At 42.6% G+C, this 26,089-nt stretch overlaps 1 protein-coding gene across 9 annotated transcripts in view; it reads left to right on the forward strand.

Moving 5' to 3' along the window:
- The window catches only part of TCTN1 (tectonic family member 1), a 38,205-nt gene that overhangs the window by 7,474 nt on the left and 4,642 nt on the right, over positions 1-26,089 (forward strand). For 3 of the 9 annotated variants that reach the window (XR_004229184.1, XM_031936364.1, XM_031936367.1), the window contains exons 3-12: positions 4,128-4,258; positions 6,488-6,639; positions 13,660-13,747; positions 15,686-15,748; positions 16,152-16,261; positions 17,933-17,953; positions 21,776-21,910; positions 22,412-22,537; positions 22,931-23,016; positions 23,600-23,740. Coding sequence is in view for 7 of the 9 variants with exons in the window: in XM_031936364.1 (XP_031792224.1) it covers positions 4,128-4,258; positions 6,488-6,639; positions 13,660-13,747; positions 15,686-15,748; positions 16,152-16,261; positions 17,933-17,953; positions 21,776-21,910; positions 22,412-22,537; positions 22,931-23,016; positions 23,600-23,740 (1,053 nt within the window). In the remaining 2 variants the exon portion in view is untranslated. The remainder of the gene's footprint in view (positions 1-4,127; positions 4,259-6,487; positions 6,640-13,659; positions 13,748-15,685; positions 15,749-16,151; positions 16,262-17,932; positions 17,954-21,775; positions 21,911-22,411; positions 22,538-22,930; positions 23,017-23,599; positions 23,741-26,089) is intronic. The other 6 variants (XR_004229185.1, XM_031936365.1, XM_031936370.1 and 3 more) reach the window with 4 other exon arrangements.

Consider the following 26,089-nt stretch of genomic DNA (forward strand, 5'->3'; position numbering starts at 1 on the left):
AATAATAATAATAATAATAATAATAATAATAATAATAATAATAATAAGTTGAGTGGATGGATGAATTTCTCCTCTCCATCTCTAACTGATTTCCTAGTGTCCCTTTTTGACTTCCTCTACCATTAGTATTTTAGGCAGACACCAGGCCAGAAACCTGGAGGCTCTCCTGACCCCTGCCTCTTCCTTTCACTTTTCCTGTCTCAGCAGTCTTTTCTTTCTCCCAACCTTTCTTGAGCACCTCCTGATGCCAGCACCAGGGACATAAAGATGAGTTAGGCACTCTGCTGCCTTCAAAGAACTTACCATTGAGTAAGGGAGACAGAGGAGTGGATGGCAGTTTCTACATCAAGCACGATGAGAAGGGAGAGGAATGGCATCTAACTCAGCCTCACTAAGAAATGCTCCCCAGAAGACAGGAGCTGAGCTGGGTCCTGAAGGACACGTGGAAGATGGTCAGCATGGACCAAGGGGAAGGGCATTCCAGGCAGAGGGAGCTGCATGGGCAGAGATGGGGGATGCAGGATGGCCTGCTTAACTGCAGGTAACTCAGTGTGGCCAGAGAGGGGTGGGGTGAAAGGAGTATAGCAAAGAGATCAGGGGTCAGGTCCCCAGGGGCCTTGTGTGTATGCTGAGGGGTTTGGACTCTGTCCTGAAGTCCACAGGGCCTGGGTTGTTAAGAGGATCAGATTCCCATCTTCTGTAATTCTGCAGCAGCATGTGCAGTGGATCACAAGGCCAAGCCTGGTGGCAGAGAGCCAAGTAAAAAGCTATTGCAGATGTGGATTAACGGTTTCCCTCCCCACCTTCCCCAAAAGCTGTGACAGTGGGGCTAGAGAGAAGTATCTAGATCTGATGATGATACTGAAATACTGTGCAGGATTGGGGAGGTGGTTGACTGGAGGGGAGTAAGGAGTCCCATTCTGTGGAGCCTTCCATCACTCTAGCCCTTATGGTCGTCCATCCCTGCTCCTGCTTTATGAGCTCACACCTCATCCTGTCAGGCGCTCACTAAAAGACCTTCAGAAGTTATCATTATCTATAGGCTTCTTAGCCTGGATTCAGATTGATTTCCACCTTCTTTCAGAGCCTGTTGCCTGCTACCAGCCATCTTGAATCCACTCCAGTCCAACCTCGGTACTCAGAGTTTCCCAAAGACCATGAGTCATTACCCAGGCTTGGCCACTGCTGTTCTTGCACTTGGATTTGCTTCCCATTCCTACTGTCTGTCTGATTTCTACTTGTCCTTTAAGGCCCAGTAAAAACTGAATGATAATATCCAGTCTTGGCAAGAGTACAGGGAAATAGGCACTCTTACTACAGTGTTGGTGAGAATGTATATTGTGCCCTTCTAGAGGGCAATCTGGGAGTGTGTCTCAGAAGCCTTAAATAATGTTACCTGCCTTTTGGCTTAGCAGTTCCACTTCAGGAAACATATCTTAAGGAAACACCTGGAGGCACTCATAAAGATGTATGTATAGGGATGTCATTATAGCATTACATATAATTGGGGAAAATTAGAAACCTAAACCAACAGTAGAGAATTGGTTAAACAAATTGGGGTATTAATAGGCTGGTATACAATGAAGCCACTTAGTATAATATTGCAAGTGCATATTAGGCATTATATATTAAGTGAGAAAAGCCTTAAAACAGTATGTAGAATATGGTCCCATTTTTGTTAGGACTTTATCTCATTATCTGTCTGTCCAGCTAGCTAACTTTTTTTTTTTTTTCGTAGAGACAAGGTCTCACTTTGTTGCCCAGGCTGGTCTTGAACTCCTGGCTTCAAGTGATCCTCCTGCCGTGGCCTTCCCAAAGTACTGGCATGGTAGGCATGAGTCACTGTGCCCAGCCTCTATATTTTTTTGAGACAAGTCTTGCTCTGTCACCCAGGCTGGAGTGCAGTGACGCGATCATAGCTCACTGTAACCTTGCTCCTGGGCTCAAGTCCTCCTACCTCAGCCTCCCAAGTAGTTAGAACTACGGGCATCTGCCAGCATGCTGGGCTAAGTTTTTCTTTGTTTTTTATGGAGATAGGGGTCTGTGTTGCCCAGGCTGGTCTTGAATTCCTGGCCTCAAGTGATCCTCCTCAGCCTCCCAAAATGCTGGGATTAGAGGCATGAGCCACGGTGCTTGGCCTGTACCATATCCATATCTATAGCAAATTGATTGGGGTTTGTCAAATCTGGGATTGGTTGAAGACTTACAACTTCCTTTTTTTTGAGACAGAGTCTCATTGTGTCCCCCAGGCTGGAGTGCAGTGGCATGATCTTGGCTCACTGCAACCTCCCAGGCTCAAGCAATACTCCTGCCTCAGTCTCCCCAATAGCTGGAACTACAGGCGCATGCCACCACGCCTGGCTAATTTTTGTATTTTTAGTAGAGACAGGGTTTCGCCATGTTGGCCAGGCCTGACCTGAGGTGATCCGCTGGCCTCAGCTTCCCAAAGTTCCGGGATTATAGGCATGATCTACTGTGCCTGGCCCGGTACCATAACTTGTAAGCATTAAACTTTCCAGATGACTGATCTCAGGTGATCCACCCGCCTCAGCCTCCCCAAGTGCTGGGATTACAGGCATGAGCCACACTGTTCCTGCCCCTGTACCATAACTTCTAAGCATTAAACCTTCCAGATGACTCCACATTTTCTTACTCTCACAGTCCTTTGAAGACAGCTTTATTCTAAAGACAAGGAATTGAGATCTGTTCTGGGTACTTTTAAACAATCTGAAGGTCTGCAAAATTTTATCTAATTGATGCTATCAGAGTTTATAAGGTTCATTGACATAAAAATTATACCTTGATCTACATTTCTTGACAAGATTTCCTTAAAAGCTATTCTACTTGTCTCATTTTTTTTTTTTCTGTTAGAGGAAAAAGTTTTAAATGCCAAACTTTTTTTTTTTTCTTTTTTAAAAAGAGATCAGGGTCTCACTGTGTTGCCAGACTGGCCTCGAACTCCTGACCTCAAGTGATCCTCCCATCTTAACCTCCTGAGTAGTTGGTAATATAGGTGCATGCTACTGTGCTTGGCCCAAATGCAAATTTTTTTTTTTTCTTTTTTTTTTGAGATGGAGTCTTGCTCTGTCACCCAGGCTAGAGTGCAGTGGCGCAATCTCGGCTCACTGCAAGCTCCACCTCCCGGGTTCATGCCGTTCTCCTGCCTCAGCCTCCCGAGTAGCTGGGACTACAGGCGCCCACCACCATGCCCGGCTAATTTTTTGTATTTTTAATGGAGACGGGGTTTCACTGTGTTTGCCAGGCTGGTCTCGATCCCCTCACCTCGTGATCCACCTGCCTCGGCCTCCCAAAGTGCTGGGATTACAGGCGTGAGCCACTGTGCCCAGCCAATGCAAAATATTTTAACACAGAATAAACTAAATAAAAATGGATTCAGCCGGGTGTGGTGACTCATCCCTGTAATCCCAGCACTTTGGGAGGCTGAGGCGGGTGGATCATCTGAGGTAAGGAGTTTGAGACCAGCCTGGCCAACATGGTGAAACCCTGTCTCTAATGAAAATACAAAAATCAGCCAGATGTGGCATTGCACACCTGTAGTCCCAACTACTTGGGAGGCTGAGGCAGGAGAATCACTTGAACCTGGGATGCAGTTTGCAGTGAGCTGAGATCGTGCCACTGCACTCCAGCCTGGGAGAGTGAGACTACATCTCAAAAAAAAGATCCAATTTTTTTTTTTTGAGATGGAGTATCACTGTGTTGCCAGGCTGGAGTGCAGTGGCGCGATCTCGGCTCACTGCAACCTCCGCCCTTTCGGTTCAAACGATGTTCTTGCCTCAGCCTCCCTAGTAACTTGGATTACAGGCACACGCCACCATGCCCAGCTAATTTTTGTATTTTTAGTAGAGATGGGGTTTTACCATCTTGGCCAGGCTCGTCTCAATCTCCTGATCTTGTGATCCGCCCACCTCGGCCTCCCAAAGTGCTGGGATTACAGGTGTGAGCCACCGTGCCCCGCCGGATTCAATTCTAATGTCATGCTTTCATAAATATCCTCCACGTAACTGTTAACATAGTATAGTACAAGCATCTGATGGTTTTTAAATAATCTTGCTAAGATTGTGTGCTTATGTCTTGTAACTTTGTATTTTTTTTTTTTTAATTTTCAGGGGCGACAGCCAGTTTTGTAGTCAAAAAGCAGTCATCTATTCATTGAATTTTACAGCAAATCCACCTCAAAGAGTATTTAAACTTGTTGACCAGATTAATCCATCTATTTTCTGCATTCATATTACAAACTGTAAGTATTTGATATTGATATGTTTTCTGAAACTCTGGAAATTTTTTCTCAAAGTTATGGAAAAATGTCTCAGATTTATTGTATGATTATGATTATTTTTTTGAGACAAAAGTCTTGCTCTGTCATCTAGGCTAGAGTGCAGTAGCACAATCTTAGCTCACTGCAACCTCTACCTCCCAGATTCGATTCTCCTGCCTCAGCCTACTGAGTAGCTGGGATTACAGGCGCCTGCCACCACGCCTGGCTAATTTTTGTGTTTTTGTTTGTTTGTTTGTTTGTTTTGAGACGGAGTTTCACTCTTGTTGCCCAGGCTGGAGTACAATGGCTCGATCTCAACTCACCACAACCTCCGCCTCTTGGGTTCAAGCAAGTCTCTTGCCTCAGCCTCCCAAGTAGCTGGGATTACAGGCATGGACCACCATGCCCAGCCAGTTTTGTATTTTTAGTAGAGTTGGAGTTTCTCCATGTTGGTCAGGCTGGTCTCGAACTCCCGACCTCAGGTGATCTGCCCGCCTCGGCCTCCCAAAGTGCTGGGATTACAGGCGTGAGCCACCGCGTCCAGCCTCTTTTTTTTATTTTTTTTTTTGAGACAGAGTCTTACTCTGTCGCTCAGCCTGGAATGCAGTGGCACGATCTCAGCTCACTGCAACCTCTGCCTTCCGGGTTCAAGTGATTCTCCTGCCTCAGCCTCCCGAGTAGCTGAGATTATAGGCACCCGCCACCACACCCAGCTAATTTTTTATTTTCAGTAGAGACAGGGTTTCACCATGTTGGCCAGGCTAGTCTCAAACTCCTGTCCTTAAATGCTTCTCCTGCCTCGACCTCTCAAAATGCTGAGATTACAGGTGTGAACTGTCTTGTCCAACCCTCAGTTAGATTTAAAGCAATTATTCTATGTTTTGCTATATGTATAGTGTATCTCTTTAGAGACCATTTCACAGGTAATAGGAAGTAACTTTATAGACCTGTGGGCATGCACATTTTCTTTAAAAGTAATTATGCTTGTGTAGTTGTCTTTTGAAACCTTATACTTATCTCAAAGGTGTTTATAATATGCAGACATACATAGGAATCTAGGTTTCTATATATACATGTGTTTTTTTAACTTTATTTCCTCCTGGTTTAATGGTTGAAAATCAGGCTCAGTTTTGAACATTACCTGTGGTTTCTATTTCCTTTTTTTCTTTTATTTTTACTAAGAATATTTGCATGAAAACAGGATCTTTATTTTTATCTGAGCATTTAGCTCAAATATATTTCTAGATCAAAAGTACAAGTGCATGTAAAATGTTATCAGGATATCAAAGATCAGAGACACATTTATGCTTTTATTTGTCAATTAAACTCTGTCATATTTTCAGAATATCTTTACAGATTTTGGTTTTGTTCTCTTGTGATTGAACAGACAGATGCTCTGTGTGGTTTGTAGTCTGAAGTGATAACTGGCCAGTGACTCAGGTTCTCTGTCGTAACACCAGCCCAGTGAACATGCCAGCCTGCTCCCTTCTCTCTCTTCTGTACACAGCACATTTTTCTCCAGGACTTTCACAGTGGCTGTGTGAGAGTAGAAATCGGATTCTTTCATTCCCATAGCCATCCAGAGAGAGCTTCTCCTTACAGGTTGATACAGCAGATTCATCAGTCCATGGGCTAGAGAAATAGACAGATTATTATTGGCTTCTGTTGTGCTGTTCACTTGTAGATGCTAGAAACTATTACTTCCCCATTATTAGAAGAAGCAGGCTGAGTCCGGAGGTCCTCTTTATTGAATAAGCTTTAAAAATTCCTGGGAGAAGTGAATATGGAAAAAGACACTTTTTTTTTTTTTGAGATGGAGTCTTGCTCTGTCGCCCAGGCTGGAGTACAGTGGTGCCATCTCAGCTCACTGCAACCTCTGCCTCCCGGGTTTCAGCGATTCTCCTGCCTCAGCCTCCTGAGTAGCTGGAATTACAGTTGTGCACCACCATGCCTGGCTAATCTTTGTATTTTTAGTAGAAACAGGGTTTCACCATTTGGCCAGGCTGGTCTCAAACTCCTGACCTCAGGCGATCTGCCCCCCTTGGCCTCCCAAAGTGCTGAGATTACAGGTGTGAGGCAGTGCGCCCAGCCAAGACGCTATTTGTTTTTTACATCAGCCTTAATGCTATTAAAAACTGTTTCCAAAACCTTTATACATACTATACATATATTTTATACTGATTTAAAATACTGTTTTTTTTTTAAAAACAGATAAGCCTGCATTATCCTTTATTAATCCAGGAGTACCTGATGAAAATAATTTTGATACATTGATGAAAACATCTGATGGTTTTACATTGAATGCTGAATCAGATATTTCCTTCACAACCAAACTGGATATTCCTACTACTGCTAAATATGAGGTGAGCCTGAACTTGATTGATTCTTTTCATCCCATCACAAATGTCTTGTCCTTGTAAGTTAATTTTCAGGTTACCAGCAAAACTGTCTTCCCTGAGACAGAGTTGATATTATAGACTAAATAACTTAATGTTCATGCCTACAAATCAAAGATCATGAAAATTAAAACTGAATATTTGAAGATGGATTAAAGACTTAAATGTAAGACCTAAAACCATACAAACCCTAGAAGAAAACCCAGGCAATACCATTCAGTACATAGGCATGGGCAAAGACTTTATGAGTAAAACAACCAAAAGCAATGGCAACAAAAGCCAAAATTGACAAATGGGATCTAATTAAACTAAAGAGCTTCTGCATAGCAAAAGAAACTATCATCAGAGTGAACAGGTGACCTACAGAATGGGGAAAAATTTTTGCAATCTACCCATATGACAAAGGGCTAATATCCAGAATCTACAAGGAACTTAAATAAATTTACAAGAAAAAACCAACCCCATCAAAAAGTGGGTGAAGGATATGAACAGACACTTTTCAAAAGAAGACATTTATGCGGCCAACAAACCTATGAAAAAAAGCTTATCACTGGTCATTAGAGAAATGCAAATCAAAACCACAATGAGATACCATCTCACGCCAGTTAGAATGACGATTGTTAAAAAGTCAGGAAACAATAGGTGCTGGAGAGGATGTGGAGAAATAGGAACACTTTTACAGTTGGTGGGAGTGTAAATTAGTTCAACCATTGTGGAAGACAGTGTGGCGATTCCTCAAGGATCTCGAACCAGAAATACCATTTGACCGAGCAATTCCATTACTGAGTATATACTGAAAGGATCAAAAATCATTCTGTAAAGACACATGCCCATGTATGTTTATTGCAGCACTATTCACAATAGCAAAGACTTGGAACCAACCCAAATGCCCATCAATGATAGACTGGATGTAGAAAATGTGGCACCTATACAACATGGAATACTAAACAGCCATAAAAAAGGATGAGTTCATGTCCTTTGCAGGGACATGGATGAAGCTGGAAACCATCATTCTCAGCAGACTAACACAGGAACAGAAAACAAAACACCGCATGTTCTCATAAGTGGGAGTTGAACAATGAGAACACATGGACACAGGGAGGGGAACATCACACACCGGGGTCTGTTGGGGGTTGGGGGGCTTGGGGAGGGGATAGCATTAGGAGAAATACCTAATGTAGATGATGGGTTGATGGGTGCAGCAAACCACCATGGCATGTGTATATCTATGTAACAAACCTGCACGTTCTGCACATGTATCCCAGAACTTATAATACTAAAAATAAAACAAAACTGAATATTTGAATTCTGAATAGAGGATTTAAGGTTGTTTATTCTGTGATACACTTGTATTTTGTCTCTTCAGAGTTCTTTGTTCTCCTCAACCTTAAAAGATGTAGCAAAATGCTTGAGGCACGTTGCTGAGACCATGGAGTAGATTGGTCGGATGCCTGGTCATCTTCTCAAAATTGTATTTAGTTTTACAGATTTTGGTAGATGTGTGCTGTTTTATGTCTATTCAGTAGTACATCTTTAAATGAGACACATTAACTTTGAATGAACCTTAACTTTTTTGGAACCTTAACTTTTTTTAAAAGCAAAGTATAAAAGCAACATGTACTAGTTCTAAAAGTTCAAAGTATAGAGGCATATAAGTAAAAGTTGAAGGATCCCTGTATCCATTAAAATTCATACTGCAAATCACTTTGAAAAGATTGGTGTGTATTCTTGCTGATTTTTAAATATGTCTATTATAATGTATATATGGTGTTGTATAGAAGTGGGATTTATAGCTATCCATGTTGTTCTAGAAAATTCCTTTATCAGTGGTAAGTCATGTGCATCTTCCCATGTCAATATAAAATTTACCATTGAGTATTTTCCATGTTCTGGCACTGTGAAGAGCTTTTCAGGCATTACTTCATGCACCCCTCTGGGAGGGATGCACCATTGTCTCCATTTACCTGATGAGAAAAACTTAGGCACAGGAAAGTAACTTGTCAGAACTAGTGATAGAGCTGCTGCTTCTTTTTTTTTTTGAGACAGAGTCTTGCTCTGTTGCCCAGGCTGGAGTGCAGTGGTGTGATCTCGGCTCACTGCAACCTCTGCCTCTCAGGTTCAAGCGATTCTCCCACCTCAGCCTCCCAAGTAGCTGGGATTGCAGGCACCCACCATCATGATCAGCTAATTTTTGTATTTTTGTAGAGACGGGGTTTCACCATGTTGGCCAGGCTGGTCTTCAGCTAACTTTTGTGTTTTTTTTTTTTTCTTTTTTTTTTTAATTTTTATTTTATTTTCTTTTATTTTATTTTTTTTTTATTATACTTTAAGTTCTAGGGTACATGTGCATAATGTGCAGGTTACATATGTATACATGTGCCATGTTGGTGTGCTGCACCCATCAACTCGTCAGCACCCATCAATTCATCATTTATATCAGGTATAACTCCCCAATGCAATCCCTCCCCCCTCCCCCCTCCCCATGATAGGCCCCAGTGTGTGATGTTCCCCTTCCCGAGTCCAAGTGAGCTCATTGTTCAGTTCCCACCTATGAGTGAGAACATGCGGTGTTTGGTTTTCTCTTCTTGTGATAGTTTGCTAAGAATGATGGTTTCCAGCTGCATCCATGTCCCTACAAAGGACGCAAACTCATCCTTTTTTATGGCTGCATAGTATTCCATGGTGTATATGTGCCACATTTTCTTAATCCAGTCTGTCACTGATGGACATTTGGGTTGATTCCAAGTCTTTGCTATTGTGAATAGTGCCGCAATAAACATACGTGTGCATGTGTCTTTGTAGTAGCATAATTTATAATCCTTTGGGTATATACCCAGTAGTGGGATGGCTGGGTCATATGGTACATCTAGTTCTAGGTCCTTGAGGAATCGCCATACTGTTTTCCATAATGGTTGAACTAGTTTACAATCCCACCAACAGTGTAAAAGTGTTCCTATTTCTCTACATCCTCTCCAACACCTATTGTTACCTGATTTTTTAATGATTGCCATTCTAACTGGTGTGAGATGGTATCTCATTGTGGTTTTGATTTGCATTTCTCTGATGGCCAGTGATGATGAGCATTTTTTCATGTGTCTGTTGGCTGTATGAATGTCTTCTTTTGAGAAATGTCTGTTCATATCCTTTCCCCACTTTTGGATGGGGTTGTTTGTTTGTTTCTTGTATATTTGTTTGAGTTCTTTGTAGATTCTGGAAATGAGCCCTTTGTCAGATGAGTAGATTGCAAAAATTTTCTCCCATTCTGTAGGTTGCCTGTTCACTCTGATGGTAGTTTCTTTTGCTGTGCAGAAGCTCTTTAGTTTAATGAGATCCCATTTGTCAATTTTGGCTTTTGCTGCCGTTGCTTTTGGTGTTTTAGACATGAAGTCCTTGCCCGTGCCTATGTCCTGAATGGTACTACCTAGATTTTCTTCTAGGGTTTTTATGGTATTAGGTCTAACATTTAAGTCTCTAATCCATCTTGAATTAATCTTCGTATAAGGAGTAAGGAAAGGATCCAGTTTCAGCTTTCTACTTATGGCTAGCCAATTTTCCCAGCACCATTTATTAAATAGGGAATCCTTTCCCCATTTCTTGTTTTTCTCAGGTTTGTCAAATATCAGATGGTTGTAGATGTGTGGCATTATTTCTGAAGGCTCCGTTCTGTTCCATTGGTCTATATCTCTGTTTTGGTACCAGTACCATGCTGTTTTGGTTACTGTAGCCTTGTAGTATAGTTTGAAGTCAGGTAGCGTGACGCCTCCGGCTTTGTCCTTTTGACTTAGGATTGTCTTGGCAATACGGGCTCTTTTTTGGTTCCATATGAACTTTAAAGCAGTTTTTTCCAATTCGGTGAAGAAACTCATTGGTAGCTTGATGGGGATGGCATTGAATCTATAAATTACCTTGGGCAGTATGGCCATTTTCACAATATTGATTCTGCCTATCCATGAGCATGGTATGTTCTTCCATTTGTTTGTGTCCTCTTTGATTTCACTGAGCAGTGGTCTGTAGTTCTCCTTGAAGAGGTCCTTTACATCCCTTGTAAGTTGGATTCCTAGGTATTTTATTCTCTTTGAAGCAATTGTGAATGGAAGTTCATTCCTGATTTGGCTCTCTGCTTGTCTGTTACTGGTGTATAAGAATGCTTGTGATTTTTGCACATTAATTTTGTATCCTGAGACTTTGCTGAAGTTGCTTATCAGCTTAAGAAGATTTTGGGCTGAGACGATGGGGTTTTCTAAATACACCATCATGTCATCTGCAAACAGGGACAATTTGACTTCCTCTTTTCCTAACTGAATACCCTTGATTTCTTTCTCTTGCCTGATTGCCCTAGCCAGAACTTCCAACACTATGTTGAATAGGAGTGGTGAGAGAGGGCATCCCTGTCTTGTGCCAGTTTTCAAAGGGAACTTTTCCAGTTTTTGCCCATTCAGTATGATATTAGCTGTGGGTTTGTCATAAATAGCTCTTATTATTTTGAGGTACGTTCCATCAATACCGAATTTGTTGAGCGTTTTTAGCATGAAGGGCTGTTGAATTTTGTCAAAAGCCTTTTCTGCATCTATTGAGATAATCATGTGGTTCTTGTCTTTGGTTCTGTTGATATGCTGGATTACGTTGATTGATTTGCGAATGTTGAACCAGCCTTGCATCCTAGGGATGAAGCCCACTTGATCATGGTGGATAAGCTTTTTGATGTGCTGCTGAATCCGGTTTGCCAGGATTTTATTGAGGATTTTTGCATCGATGTTCATCAGGGAGATTGGTCTAAAATTCTCTTTTTTTGTTGTGTCTCTGCCAGGCTTTGGTATCAGGATGATGCTGGCCTCATAAAATGAGTTAGGGAGGATTCCCTCTTTTTCTATTGATTGGAATAGTTTCAGAAGGAATGGTACCAGCTCCTCCTTGTACCTCTGGTAGAATTCAGCTGTGAATCCATCTGGTCCTGGGCTTTTTTTGGTGGGTAGGCTATTAATTGTTGCCTCAATTTCAGAGGCTGCTATTGGTCTATTCAGGGATTCAACTTCTTCCTGGTTTAGTCTTGGAAGAGTGTACGCGTCCAGGAAATTATCCATTTCTTCTAGATTTTCTCCTCAGCAAATGTAAAAGAACAGAAATTATAACAAACTGTCTCTCTGACCACAGTGCAATCAAACTAGAACTCAGGACTAAGAAATTCGATCAAAACCGCTCAACTACATGGAAACTGAACAACCTGCTCCTGAATGACTACTGGGTACATAACGAAATGAAAGCAGAAATAAAGATGTTCTTTGAATCCAATGAGAACAAAGATACAACATACCAGAATCTCTGGGACACATTTAAAGCAGTATGTAGAGGGAAATTTATAGCACTAAGTGCCCACAAGAGAAAGCAGGAAAGATCTAAAATTGACACTCTAACATCACAATTAAAAGAACTAGAGAGGCAAGAGCAAACACATTCAAAAGCTAGCAGAAGGCAAGAAATAACTAAGATCAGAGCAGAACTGAAGGAGATAGAGACACAAAAAACCCTCCAAAAAATCAATGAATCCAGGAGTTGGTTTTTTGAAAAGATCAACAAAATTGACAGACCGCTAGCAAGATTAATAAAGAAGAAAAGAGAGAGGAATCAAATAGACGCAATAAAAAATGATAAAGGGGATATCACCACCGACCCCACAGAAATACAAACTACCATCAGAGAATACTATAAACACCTCTACGCAAATCAACTAACTTTTGTGTTTTTGTAGAGACGGGGTTTCACCATGTTGGCCAGGCTGGTCTTGAACTCCTGACCTCAGGTGATCTGCTCATCTCGGCCTCCCAAAGTGCTGGGATTACAGGCGTGAGCCACCGCACCCAGCGAAGAGCTGCAGTTTACAAAATATTCCGGGCGCGGTGGCTCACGCCTATAATCCCAGCACTTTGGGAGGCTGAGGCGGGCAAATCACTTGAGGTCAGGAGTTCCACACCAGCCTGGACGATATAGTGAAACCCCGTGTCTACTAAAATACAAAAATTAGCAGGGCATGGTGGCGTGTTCCTGTAGTTCCAGCGACTTGGAAGGCTGAGGCACGAGGATCACTTGAACCCAGGAAGCGGAGGTTGCAGTGAGCTGAGATCATGCCACTGCACTCCAGCCTGGGCAGCAGAGCGAGACTCCATCTCAGAAAAAAAAAAAACAACCAAATATTCTTTTCTGTGTATGTATCTGAGCTGTTCCACTCTTAACAGAAATGTTTCCAGTTTTTGCTTTTATCCACAATGAACATTCTCATATATGCATACATTTTTGTACACTTCACTGATTAAATCCTTAGTATACATTCCTATAAATGAGTTAGTTTGGTAAAATGAATGGAAAATTTAAATATTGATACCAGATTGCCCTCCAGAAAAATTGCAGTGCTTTACACTCCCAGCTCCAGTGAGTGGAAGGACTTGTTTCCCATACTCCTGCTGGCACTAAAGCATTTGGATAAACTTGCAAGTTCGAGAAAATTGGCTATAAACCTAATAGCTATTAATCTGGGTTTTGAAGATTGGGAAATAATTTTGTGGGGTTTGGTTTTGGGAAAGAAGGCATTCTTTCATAAAATTGATTCATAAAAAATTGATTTTTATTTTAATGTATACTGTATATGTTATTTAAATAATTAATGCTAGTGAAAAATAATTCTCTCACCCCTGTGTCCAGCCACTTAGTTCCTGTCTGCAGAGGCAAACTGTTATGTCAGTGTCTCATGTACCCTTCCAGAGGAATTCCATGACTAAGAAGCCTACAAATACAGTAACATGCACACACACAAACACACATCCTTTAAAAAATGGCGACACAATTAAATGTGAGCTTCTTGAGGGCAAGGACCACATCTGTTTTTTGCTCATCACTGTGTCCCTGATGCCTGCGGTGCTGCTTGTAGGTGCCCAGTAAAGTGTTGAATGAATACCTTAATTACACCATAATTACTGTTGGTTGTTGTGTTTGCAGTATGGGGTTCCTCTGCAGACTTCAGATTCGTTTCTGAGATTTCCTTCCTCCCTGACATCATCTCTGTGCACTGATAATAACCCTGCAGGTAAGAAAGTGGCCATTCTTCTTTTCTTAGACATTTGCTGTTATTATTAGGTTGGTGGAAAAGTAGTTGTGGTTTTTGCCATTAAAAGTCATGACCAAAATCGCAATTATTTTTGCACCAACTTAATACCTTACATTTGTAGTAGTCATAATTAAACAGGCCTTGTGACTAGAAACAGAATCTCCAGGTTAAAGAGGCCTCAAAGGTCATGTAGTTCAATTTCCCACTCAGGGCCAGTCTTTTCTACCACGTGCAGCCACTACTTGAGCACTTGTAGTGATGGGGAACTGACTACCTGAAAACAGCTCACTCCATTGTTTACTTCCAGTTGTTGGAAAGTTCTAAAGCATATCAACAGCTAACAATTATTAAGCACTTATTTGTGCTGGGTATTATGTTAAGTGTTTGCATGTATTTTCCCTTTAATTCTCTCTGTAATCCCTTAAGGTTAGTATCTCCGGGTTTTTTTGTTTGTTTGTTTTTCTTTTCTTTTTTTTTTTTTTTGAGACAGTCTCGCTCTCGCCCAGGCTGGAGTGCAGTGACACCATCTCGGTTCACTGCAAGCTCTGCCTCCTGGGTTCATGCCATTCTCCTGCCTCAGCCTCCCGAGTACCTGGGACTACAGGTGCCCACCACTACGCCCGGCTAATTTTTTTGTATTTTTGGTAGAGACAGGGTTTCACCATGTTAGCCGGGATGGTCTCAATCTCCTGACCTTGTGATCTGCCCGCCTTAGCCTCCCAAAGTGCTGGGATTACAGGTGTGAGCCACCGCACCCGGCCAGTATCTCCATTTTTTAGAGCAGGAAACAGAGATGTGCAGTTTCTTATTCAGGCTCACTCAGGTGGTGGTGGAGCAGGGATGCAGTTGGCCTGCAGCCTGTGCTCCCCTATGCTCTTCTCCATTCAGGAGCCTCCAGGAGTTTGCAGAGTGGCTCCCTAGGCAGTGGAAGGCAGCAGGCTTGGCTCTGCCATCCCCAAGGGGCCTCGCAATGAAGAAGCTAAGTAATGAACGATAGGAAAATGTATTCTGCTGAAAAGACAATCTTGCACACACCAAGAACAGTGTAAATTAAAACCAAACCAAAGGCTGGTTGCAGCTGTTAATGCCTCTAATCGCAGCACTTTGGGAGGCTGAGGTGGGCAGATTGCTTGAGATTAGAAGTTTGAGCCTGGGCAACATAGCGAAACCCTGTCTTTATAAAAATTACAAAAATCAGGCCAGACATAGTGATGCACATCTGTAGTTCCAGCTACTCAGGAGGCTGAGGTAGGAAGATTGCTTGAGCCAGGGAGGTGGAGGTTGCAGTGAGCTGAAATTGCACCACTGCACTCCATCCTAGGTGACAGAACGAGACCCTGTCTCAAAGAAAAAAAAAAGAAAACAAAATCAAAAACAACTCCCCCCACTGCAACAAAACCTAAAAACCAAACTGAGATACCATTTTCCCCTGTCAGATTGGTAAAACTCAAAAAAACTGAAGCTGTGGGGAAATAGGCACTCACCTACATAGCTGATAAGACTAAATTGGTACAACCTTGGTGAAGGGCAACTTAGCAGTTTGTATCCAGATTACCAGTAAATGTGCTCTTCAACCCAGCTGTTCTACTTCCAGGAGTTGATCCTACAGAAATGCTGGCCAACATGCAAAATAATAGATTGCAGCATTGTTGGTGATAGCAAGGATGGAGACAACTTAAATGTTCATTAATAGGGAACTAGTACAATAATTATGCCACATCTATAATATAATACTAATTATCCCCAAGAAAGGAAGAGCTGCTTCATGTAAAGACAGGCCAATCTCTAAGATATATTGTTCAGTGAACAAAATGAGGGGCAGAATAGTGTATATATTGTACATTTGTTTCCAAAAGGGGAAAGAATAATAACAATATATGTATGTTTTTTACACACATATTTGCTTTTTTTCCATAGAATATTTCTCGAAAGATACACAAGAAGCCTCTTGCCAGTTGCCTCTGGAGAAGGGGACTGGTGGTAGGTGGGGGGCAAGACAGGAATGGGAGGGGGCTTTACTTATTATCTTTTTGTGCTTTTTGAATTTTGAATACAATCTCATGAATGTATTACCTATTTGAAAAATAATTTAAAACCCTCTTTAAAATACTGTAGGCCAGGTGCACAGGTTCACACCTGTAATCCCAGCACTCTGGGAGGCCGAGGCGAGAGGATCACTTGAGGTCAGGAGTTTGAGACTAGCCTGGGCAACATGGTGAAACCCTGTCTCTACTAAAAAAATAAAAATAAAAAAAATTGTATATCTGTGTTGTAACTTATTTTACAGTTTTACCTAGATTGCAATTTTTTAGTTGCCATTGGGAAACTGAAAAATTTCTTCTCTTTTGTATTTTTTTTCCTTGGGAATGTTAATGATTTCCAGCATTTCTGGTGAACCAGGCTGTTAGGTGCACCAGAAAAATAAATTTAGAACAGTGTGAAGAAATTGAAGCCCTCAGCATGGCTTTTTACAGCAGCCCGGAAATTCTGAGGGTAAGAATTGTTTTGAAGTGGAACTTACTCATTAGGTATGTTTCTGTTCTTTCTGCCCTTTTAAAATATGACAAATACAGAATAATTTCAGTACATGATTGACACTCAAGTTTAAATTTCTCCAGTACTTTTGTATCAGTGATTATTGAAATAATCCTTTAAATAATTTTTATTTTTATATAGTTAGCTCATATTTTGCTTTTGTTGATTTTTTTCTTTCATTCATTTTGATGGTAACTAATACCTGTCTCCTGAATAAAAACGAATCTTTACTAATAACTAAAAACTTTAGAAATCATAAAAACATCTTCATGTCTGTGACAGAAATAATCTTATTAACCCCAAAAAGGGCTCTCTCTCAGAAACAGGCCAGAAAATAAGAAGAAATCTGCTTTCTGGTTGGCAGATAACACAGGCAGTCAGGAAAGAACAGGAAATGGGAGAAGAGGGCACAGTGGTGAAGGGGCCCCTTCTCTCTGGTTGCAGTTTCTGAACCCTAAACTGAAGAAATGAGTGAGGCCACTGGCCCACATGACAGATAAGATGGAGGGTGGCAAGGCAAGAAGACTTTTTTCAATGATTAAAAACCATATGATAGGCTGAGGCAGGAGGATCACTTGAGGCTAAGAGTTCAAGAACCAGCCTGGGCAACATAGTGAGACCCTGCCTTACAAAGAATAAAAAAGCTAGTGTGGCATGTTTGTGCACACCTGTCGTCCCAGCTACTCAGGAGGCTAAGACAGGAGGATCACTTGAGCCCAAGAGGCTGAGGTTGCAGTGAGCTAAGGTTGTAGTGAGCTATGATCACACTCCAGCCTAGGTGACAGAGTGAGACCTGGTCTCTAACAAAACAAAATAACCCCCCCGCCAGAAACATATGATTATTGTCAAAGGGGTCCCTTCCCAATTTCCTTTTTATGAGGGGTACAAGGGTAGGGTGGTTCATGGCACCATTATTTATCTGGACTTCAGTTTTTAGGATGAAGTTTAACCTTACCCTCTCCTCTCATTTTCTCTCTCCTTCTCTTGTGTAAGTCAGCCATCTAGGCTTGTGAATTCTAGTTAGCTTGAGCTCACAGTTGTCTTGAAGTAATTCCTTGGGCATCCAGGTACAGTTCTCTTTCAGCACAGTCTCTCCAAACTGGTGTATTTGTCTCCCTCCCCACATTTCCCAGTGGGCCTTTCAGAAACAGAGCTGTGGCTCTACTGGGGAGGCAAGGGCTTGTCATTGAGGAGGCTTGGGCCAGAGGCAGGAAGACTAGTTAGGATGTGGAAATCGCCTGGGCAAGGAATGGTGGCCTTCCAGCAAGGACAGATGCAGTGAGAGTGACCAGGAGTGCAAGAACTATGATTCTCACAGTGCTTACTGCCGTGAGACCATGTGGAAATACATGATAATGACCCTGGAGCATGGAACCTTCCTGAGACTAGCTCAGTGAGCTTCCACCTGGAGGAAATGAAGATAGAAGGAAAATGCAACATGACCTCTTTGATTAGGATGTAGATTCAAACAGATGGAGATGGGAAGTCTTGATCAAGGAAATTCTGTTTTCTTCTTTGTGAAACTTTTAATAAGATGAATATACTCTTCAACTCAAGATCTGAAAAAGCAATGAAAATGCTTCTTTTTGTTGTACTTAACACATTTTTTTGTGGTTTCTTTTTATCTAGGCACCTGATTCAAGAACAAAGGTAAGAGTATTTTTTTTTTTGTAAGGGAAAGTAGGATAGTTTATAATACTCTGTCTTATTTCTGAGCCCTTTTAAATGAATATAGTTACAGTTAGAAGGGGACCTTGTTGTCAATAGCAAATATATTTGCCAAAAAGCAAGCAGAAGTGCAATAGGGAAACTCCTTAGTGGGAGTAACACTTCTGGGCTTTCCAGCTGCCTCCGTTGTTGTGGTTTTTGTACTCTTCCACAGTTCAGTGACACCACTGTCATGACCAGCAGTGGGTGTGATTGACAGATTCTGGACATTCAGGCTGTCCCTTGTTCTCTTCTTGGTCTCTTGTTGAGAAAGCTGTCCAGCTCCCAGGATGCTGCCTGTCCAGGGCAGAAGCTGTAAGCACTTTGGCCAGTAGTTGTCCAAACCATGTGGGAGGCGTGCCCCACGGTGTACCTTCAGGGCTTTATTTGAGGGTGGGTTCTTTTCAAAACCTTATCGCCCCAGCCCAGGGTTCTGCTTGGTTATGGTCAGGATGCCAGGGTCTCTTCATGGCTATGTCAAAGGAATGTGGATCCCTCACCCCTTATTCTAGGGTCTGTAGCCTAGGCCTGCCTGTGAACACAGTCCCCATGAAGGCCTGAGTTGGTGGCTTTGTCCTAGTTTCCCAGCCTGTGGAACTGGCCAGCCTAGGTTCAAACCTCAGCTTTGCCATTATTTTCTTGTCTTACTGACACTGAGTTCTCCCTTTGTTGAGTGGATGGTAAGCATCCGTGCAGAGGCGTGATGCAGGGTCAAGTGGGAGAAGCACATGAGGTGCTGGTGTGGCATCTGCGTATGGGACGCGGATGCACTGGCTGTGATTGACTTCACTGATGCTCTGCACACAAACGTGTTTGAAGGAGATGTTTGAAAGGAAATGGCCACGTGACTTTGGGTCTCTCACAATGGTGTGTGGGGCTGGATCCCGTCTTCTGTGAAGGATGGAAAGACCTATTATGAGGAATGATGGATGTTACTTGTGTTTTCAAACTTGTTTTAGTTATAGATGTCCTTTCTTAAATGCAGTCTGAAGCGGAACCCTCCCTAGAGTATAACACAGACTGAATGTGGAGCTGTGCTGGTTGGAGCAGGAATGGGGCCTGAAGCCCTCCACCTGCCCAGTCTCCTTCTCTTTCCTCTTTGGTCCCAGTGAAGAACGCTAGGGTTCCCGGGAATGCAGTGTGAAAGTCATGCAATGGGCTAGCTCTCACCTCCCTCCAATCCCTAGAGAGTGCTTGGATTCTACCACTTAAAACTGGAACAGTCTGGGGGACAGCAGCCCTATCAGCCTTGTTCATGATATATCCGTATTTCTAATGCAGCGTCCGGTATGTTCTGGGCACTTAATGAGTTATGTTTTTAATGATGAATGACTAGGAAGGAGGTGGGTCCAGTCAGTGTGGAAAGACCTATTATGAGGAATGTGATGGATGTTACTGGGAGGCTTGGAGCAGATGCCAGGCACCATTCTAAGTGCTGTACATGTCCAACATCTTTGAATCCTTTTGGCTGTCCTAGGAGGTAGGTTCAGTTACTGTCACTCTCTGGCAGATGAGTCACAGGGAGATGAATGAGCTTGCCCATGGCTGCACAGCTGGGAAGTGGCAGAGCTGGAACAGGGATCTAGGTGGTCTGGCCCCAGGGACCTTACACTTTACCACCACACTGGGCCAGCTCTACTCTGTGAGCCCACGTGACAGGCTACACACACCCAGCAGACTGGGACTTCCAGCTTAGGTCTGTGTGACACCAAAGGTTGTGCTCTAAAGGACGAGCATGTAAACTAATAGCAGGAATTTGTTTAAAATTTTCTTAAGCAGATTTTAAGGTTAGAGGATCAGGAGTATAGAAATTGGGTCTAATCTCCCCACTAAGTGAAGACTGTTATGATTGCCTGGAATCATTGACAGTATCTATGGAGCCATCAGTAAATGATTCCAGGGTAGCCCTGTAGTTTCATTGAGTATGCTGGAGTTCTTTACCAGTGTGTGGTTTGGGAATGGTATGTGGTAGAAGAGGAATCAAGGAAATCAGCACGGCCCTACCGTTTCCTTCTCATGACTGTTGAGTGAGCTGCTGAGATGAGGGCAGCTCCTGCCATTGACACCAGGACTCTCCAAAGCTCATTGATATTGAATCCTTTGGTTTTTGCCAATTCCACGGACACACCATGGAAGTGGCTTCAGCAGAGGCTGGTATGGCAGGCTATGCTCTTTCTTGGAACCCGATGTCATTGCTGAATCAGGGGCCACTGTGCTCAGAGTAAGGAACCTGGGTTGTCCTTATGTTAAACAAGAGCTAATTGAATCGCAGCCTAGGACCCCCTCCATGCTGAAACCCTTTGGTGTGGCGTGTTATGCAGAGGGCTTCACAGTGACTGGCGTTGCCCTTCTGCCATTCTCGTCACATGACAGCTCACATCTTTGTTACTGAGTCATGTCACTTTCTTCTATGAGAGGTTTTGATTTGCAGGTCTTCTTGGTCATGGGAGCAGACACATAAGGACTGCGTATTTATCTCTAAAATGACTGCTTAAATACTTGGTCATTTTGAATTATAAACAGCATGGTGCATGATTAAGTTCAAAGTGGTATAAACAACTATTAATAGATACATGAGGCTCCTTCCTCAACAGTGGTTTCCAAGAATTGAAGTTTAGAGCAAATGACAGATTCATCCTATAGTATGAGGAGGCCCAGCTACCTTTAGAGGATGGCTTGATGCCTTGCTAGTCTGCTGGCGGTGGCCATGAATGCAAAATGTCCTTTAATAGCACTGGGATAAGTAGGGCTTCCTGGTGTTGCTGAAAACGTTTGTCTGTGTCTGTTTTCTATTGCTCATAATCCTACCACCCAGAGAAACCACTGTGTGTGTGTGTGTGTGTGTGTTTATGTGTGTGTGCACTTGCATTTGTGTAGAAGTTGTGTATAAATTGGGTCAAATGAATATTCGGGGGTGTGTGGGGGCTTAAGGATATGTATCCTGGGACTGTGTGTGAATGTGCATGTGTGGGTATGGAGTGTGTAGGAGTTGTGTTTTGGAGGTGAGGATATATATGTGCGCTTGACACTGTGATGGAGTTTTGTGTGTATGTATTTGAGATATAATTCACATACCATAAAACTCACCATTTTAAAGTATACAATTCTGTGGCTTTTAGTATAGTCACAGGTTGTGCAACCATTACCACTAATTCCAGAACATTTCCATCACCCCAAAAAGGAGCCCTGTATTAGCAGTCACTCCTCATTCTTCCCCAGCTCTGTCCCCCAGCGCCTGGCAACCACCGATCTAGTTTTCATCTCTATGGGTTTGCCAATTGGACATTCCGTATAAATGGAATTAGAAGTGTGGCCTTTCGTGTCCAGCTTTTATGACTTAGCATGTTTTCAAGATTCATCTGTACTGTGGCATGTATTAGTACTATTTTTAAGGATGAGTCATATTCCTTTGTAAGGCTAGACTTTGTATTTATCCATTCATTAGTTGATGGACATTTAGGTGGTTTTTGGTTTTAGCTATTATGATAGTGCAGCTGTGAACATTTGTGTACAAGTTTTTGTGTAAACTATGTTATTAGAGGTAACTACTTTTAAAGTTTTGGTTATATCCTCTCAAGTATTTTCTTTGTGAATGTATATATGTTTATTACTTTTGCAAATGTGGAGCATAGTATACACACGTTGTGTAGCATGCTTCCCCCTACTTGGCCATATATCAGGGGAGGTTTCTTTCCAGTTGGTTGTTATTTTAGCCCATCCTCCCTGGGTAGAGCATCTTCAACACTCCAGGTCTTCACTCTGCAGGTCCCTATCACTGTTCAGTCCGTCATCATTCAGTCTCTAAATAAAACGCTCACCCAACGGGAAGACACTGATGTGCTACAGCCGGCTCTCGTCAATGCTGGACACTTTCACCTTTGCATGAATGTTGTTCTTGAGGTAGGTGCCGAATTTGGCTTTGAGAGCTTGTCTGTGGCTGACTTAAGCCTCCTGTCGCGCTGGGGTAACTGGATGCCCTCCGAGGATGCTTTGTCCTAGCCTGTGGTGTACCTGGCTCGGCTGCCTGCTTGCCTTTCTGCTGTCTCATCAAAGGACACCTCTTGTCTCCACAAACCTAGTGACTTGCTGGAATACATCAAAATATTTTTGTTGTTGCTGTTTTTGTTTTAACATGTTTCCTCTGCACAGATAGGCTTATTACATTCTGCTCGGACCAGCTTATGTAGAACTTCTGTAATTGGGCAGAGTGGCTCAGATGACCTTGTCTGCTAGGGGTGGTGCTGAGGGAACACCTCTCGTAATCCAACTGGACAGCAGAGCAAGGCTTTAACACATGGAGAAATGGGGAAAGATTTGTTATCTGTGGGTATTTTCAGTTATTCATACAGCTTCTGAAATGTAATGGAACAGGTATATTAGGAGTATCATTTTTTTTTTTAGGTAAAGTACAGCCTCACATACACAGATAGAGGTGAAGTCACCAAAGCTGATCTGTCATTCCTTCTGGGGACAGTTAGCAGTGTAGTGGTCCCACTGCAGCAAAAGTTTGAAATTTATTTTCTTCAGGTAAGGTTGATCAATTTGGCATAAGTATTTAATTGTCAAGTTAAAAAGAAATAATGACTTCTTAGTGGATAAAACTGAATTTCTAAGTATTACATCCAAGCCTTTGTAGTGAACAGAGGGCTTTGTGTAGCCTGTGGCATCTGTAATGAAACCAAGCATTCTCCTTGTATCTTTTTTCCTTTTGGGAAAAGATTCCTTTCCACATTAGCTTGTTCTTTTACAGTATGATGTACTCCTACACCTGGCAGATGTATTTATAGTTCTGAGTAGGGAGGGAGAAATTATTTTATTGGTTGTTAATTCCAGATTTTATTATGAAAGAAACATTTTTCTCCCTGCCATTTCCTTATTAAAATGAGAATTATTTGGGGGCATTTCTACACTGTCTTTCAGGAAAATACCAAGCCAGTCCCTCTCAGTGGAAACCCTGGTTATGTCGTGGGGCTCCCGTTAGCTGCTGGATTCCAGCCTCATAAGGGATATCCTTTTTGGTTCTGTAGAGGGTGGATTTATTCCTGTCTCCGTGTGCGTGGGCTGCACTGCTTTTTATCGCTGAGGCTCTCCTGGGCTGCTTGCGGGAAGGAGAGAGCAGTCCAGGCCGAGCTTCCTGCAGGCAGCTCTGGTGGGTGGCCAGTCTGGCTACACAGCAGGTGGGCTGGGGGGAGACTGGCAGTTGGGGGTGAGACAGCACATCCTGGGAAAATGTCAGGTTTTTTTTTTTTAAATCTCCTTTTTTTTTTTCCAGCCTGCCATTAAGCCACAAAATATGTCAGTGTTTTACAACGAAAATCTTAAGAGAGAAAAGTTGACATTTAAATGTTTTTAATTTCACATTTAAACAATTTTGAAGGGCCAGTTTCTGATAATTTTTCTTCTGAGAATCCACTTACTAAGGAAAATAGAACTACTTTTTTGCCCACTCCTGGGAAATAGCTGTCAAAATCACAGAGGCCCAGAAAAAGTGTATTTGGGTCTCCCTCATGTCACACAGTGACACTGTCTTCTTACCTGAGAATCAGGCTGCTCTACCACTAGGCAGTTGTCCCTTAACTGTCTGTGAATGTCTGGAATTATTCAGACCACGAACAGATACAGACAGTTTACTATTCTTCATAGCACAGCTGAGCAAGACTGCTTAGCACTGGAGGGGGTCCGGACCCCAGTATTATTTGGTTACACTATGCAATCTGGCTGTAAACTAAGGTAAAAGAGTCACTTGTTTCTATTTGCACTTGTGTTGATCAGAAAACAAAGCATTCTCACTTTTCCCCATTTTAATCAAATCTCTGCATCAGCTGATGAGCTCATATGAAAGCCACATATAGTATATCATCATGCATGAATAGTAGCAAAACTGTTACAATCATTTTTGTTATTAAATATGGCAAAGCAAAAATTTCAAGGCTTTGTGTGTTTCTTTTTTTAAGAGATGGGGTCTCGCTCTGTCTCCTAGGCTGGAGTACAGTGGCGCCATTATAGCTCACTGCAGCCCTGACCTCCTGGGCTCAAGGGATCCCGCCTCAGTCTCCCAAGTAGTTGGGACTACAGGCATGCACCACCACACCTGGCTTTTTTTTTTTTTTTTTTTTTTTGAGATGGAGTCTCGCTCTGTCACCCAGTGGTGCAATCTCAACTCACTGCAACCTCTGCCTCCAGGTTCAAGCAATTCTCCTGCCTCAGCCTCCTGAGTAGCTGGGACTACAGGTACATGCCAACGTGCCCGGCTAAATTTTGTATTTTTAGTAGAGACGGGGTTTCATCATGTTGGCCAGGCTGGTCTAGAACTCCTGACCTCAGGTGATCTGTCTGCCTTGGCCTCCCAAAGTGCTGGGATTACAGGTGTGAGCCACTGTGCCTGGCCTGTGTGTTTCATTTTTAAGGTTGTTTAGAATTTGAGTTCACAGTAAAAATATTTCCCCTGAAAATATTTCCTATGTTTCTGCATTTTAATATACACAGCACATCAAAACCAGGGAGAGGAAATCTGAATATAATCTGCTTTTATCTTACCAAATATGTACATAATGTAAAATATCAAACAGTGCTGCATGGCTTGTTATAAAAACAGTTCTTACCCTCATCTGCCCCACCTTGAAGGCAACCACTTTCAACTCTTGTTACTGTTTTTTTCAAAATCTACCCCCAAATCTTGAAATATCCTGCTACTTCTTGATTTTTTTGGTTTTATGAATTTTTTATTGAGTTTCCATTAAGGAACACAAAGGTTGGCTCTTTCCCCTTCATCCCCTACCTCATGACCCACACACTTCCCACATCTTCCCAGGGTCATTGGATCATTATTTTGTTTAGACCAATATTTACCATTTACTTATTATTTTTTGAGACAGGGTCTCACCCTGTTGCCCAGGCTGCAGTGGCATGATCAGGGTCACTGCAGCCTCGGCCTGCAGGCTCAAGCTATCCTCCTGCCTCAGCCTCCTAATAGCTGGGACCACATGCAAGTGCCATCACACCTGGCTAATTTTTTAAATTTTAGTAGAGACGGGGTTTCCCTGTGTTTCCCAGGCTGGTCTCGAACTCCTGGGCTCAAGTGCTCTTCTTGCTTCAGCGTCCCAATATGTTGGGATTACAGATGTGAGCCACTACATCCAGCCACCATTTACATTATTAGTTCTGATCCATTTAGACCAGCATTTCTCAAAGGGAGAGAGTTCCATGGAATACGTTTCCACAAGACATCAGTAGGGGTAGGTCTATGGTCCAATACGTTTGGGAAACACCAAATTAAAGTTAAAACAATGGTTCCTTCCTATATTACTCATCAGAACCTTTAATAGACACATGTGCCTCAGGAGGGACATGGGGACATGGAGGTTCAATGCTTCCCCAACTTTGGCCATGAAACCCTTCTTGTACAGAGCTTCAGTGGAACACAGTTTGGGAAACATTGTTTTAGACTCATCTCGCAGGTCAAGATTTTGCAAAGTTAGAGACGCTTTAGCTTCTGTCAGATAATCCCCCATTTGGAGAGTGAGAAGATAATGAAACTGGGAAGGAATGAAACTGCTGGTGGGGCTGGGAGTGGTGGCTCACGCCTGTAATCCCAGCACTTCGGGAGGCCAATGTGGGCAGACCACCTGTGGTCAGGAGTTCGAGACCAGCTTGGCCAACATGGTGAAACCCTGTCACTACTAAAAATACAAAAAAATTAGCCAGACATGGTGGTGGGCACCTGTAGTCCCAGCTACTCAGGAGGCTGAGGCAGGAGAATCACTTGAACCCGGGAGGTGGAGGTCGCAGTGAGCTGGGATTGCCTCACTGTACTCCAGCCTGGGTGACAGAGCAAATTCTATCTCAAACAAAACAAACAAAACAAAAAACAAAAATCAAAAAACAACTGCTGGTGGGCTGGGTGTGGTGGCTCATTCCTGTAGTCCCAGCACTCTGGGAGGGTCGCAAGAACCCAGGAGTTTGAGGCTGCAGTGAGCTATGATGGCGCCACTGCACTCCAGCTTGGGCATCAGAGTGAGACCTTGTCATAAATAAATAAATAAATAAATAAATAAATAAATAAATAAATAAATAAATAAA

This window comes from Piliocolobus tephrosceles, chromosome 10, assembly GCF_002776525.5.
Source record: "Piliocolobus tephrosceles isolate RC106 chromosome 10, ASM277652v3, whole genome shotgun sequence".
In the NCBI taxonomy this organism is placed as follows: domain Eukaryota; kingdom Metazoa; phylum Chordata; class Mammalia; order Primates; family Cercopithecidae; genus Piliocolobus; species Piliocolobus tephrosceles.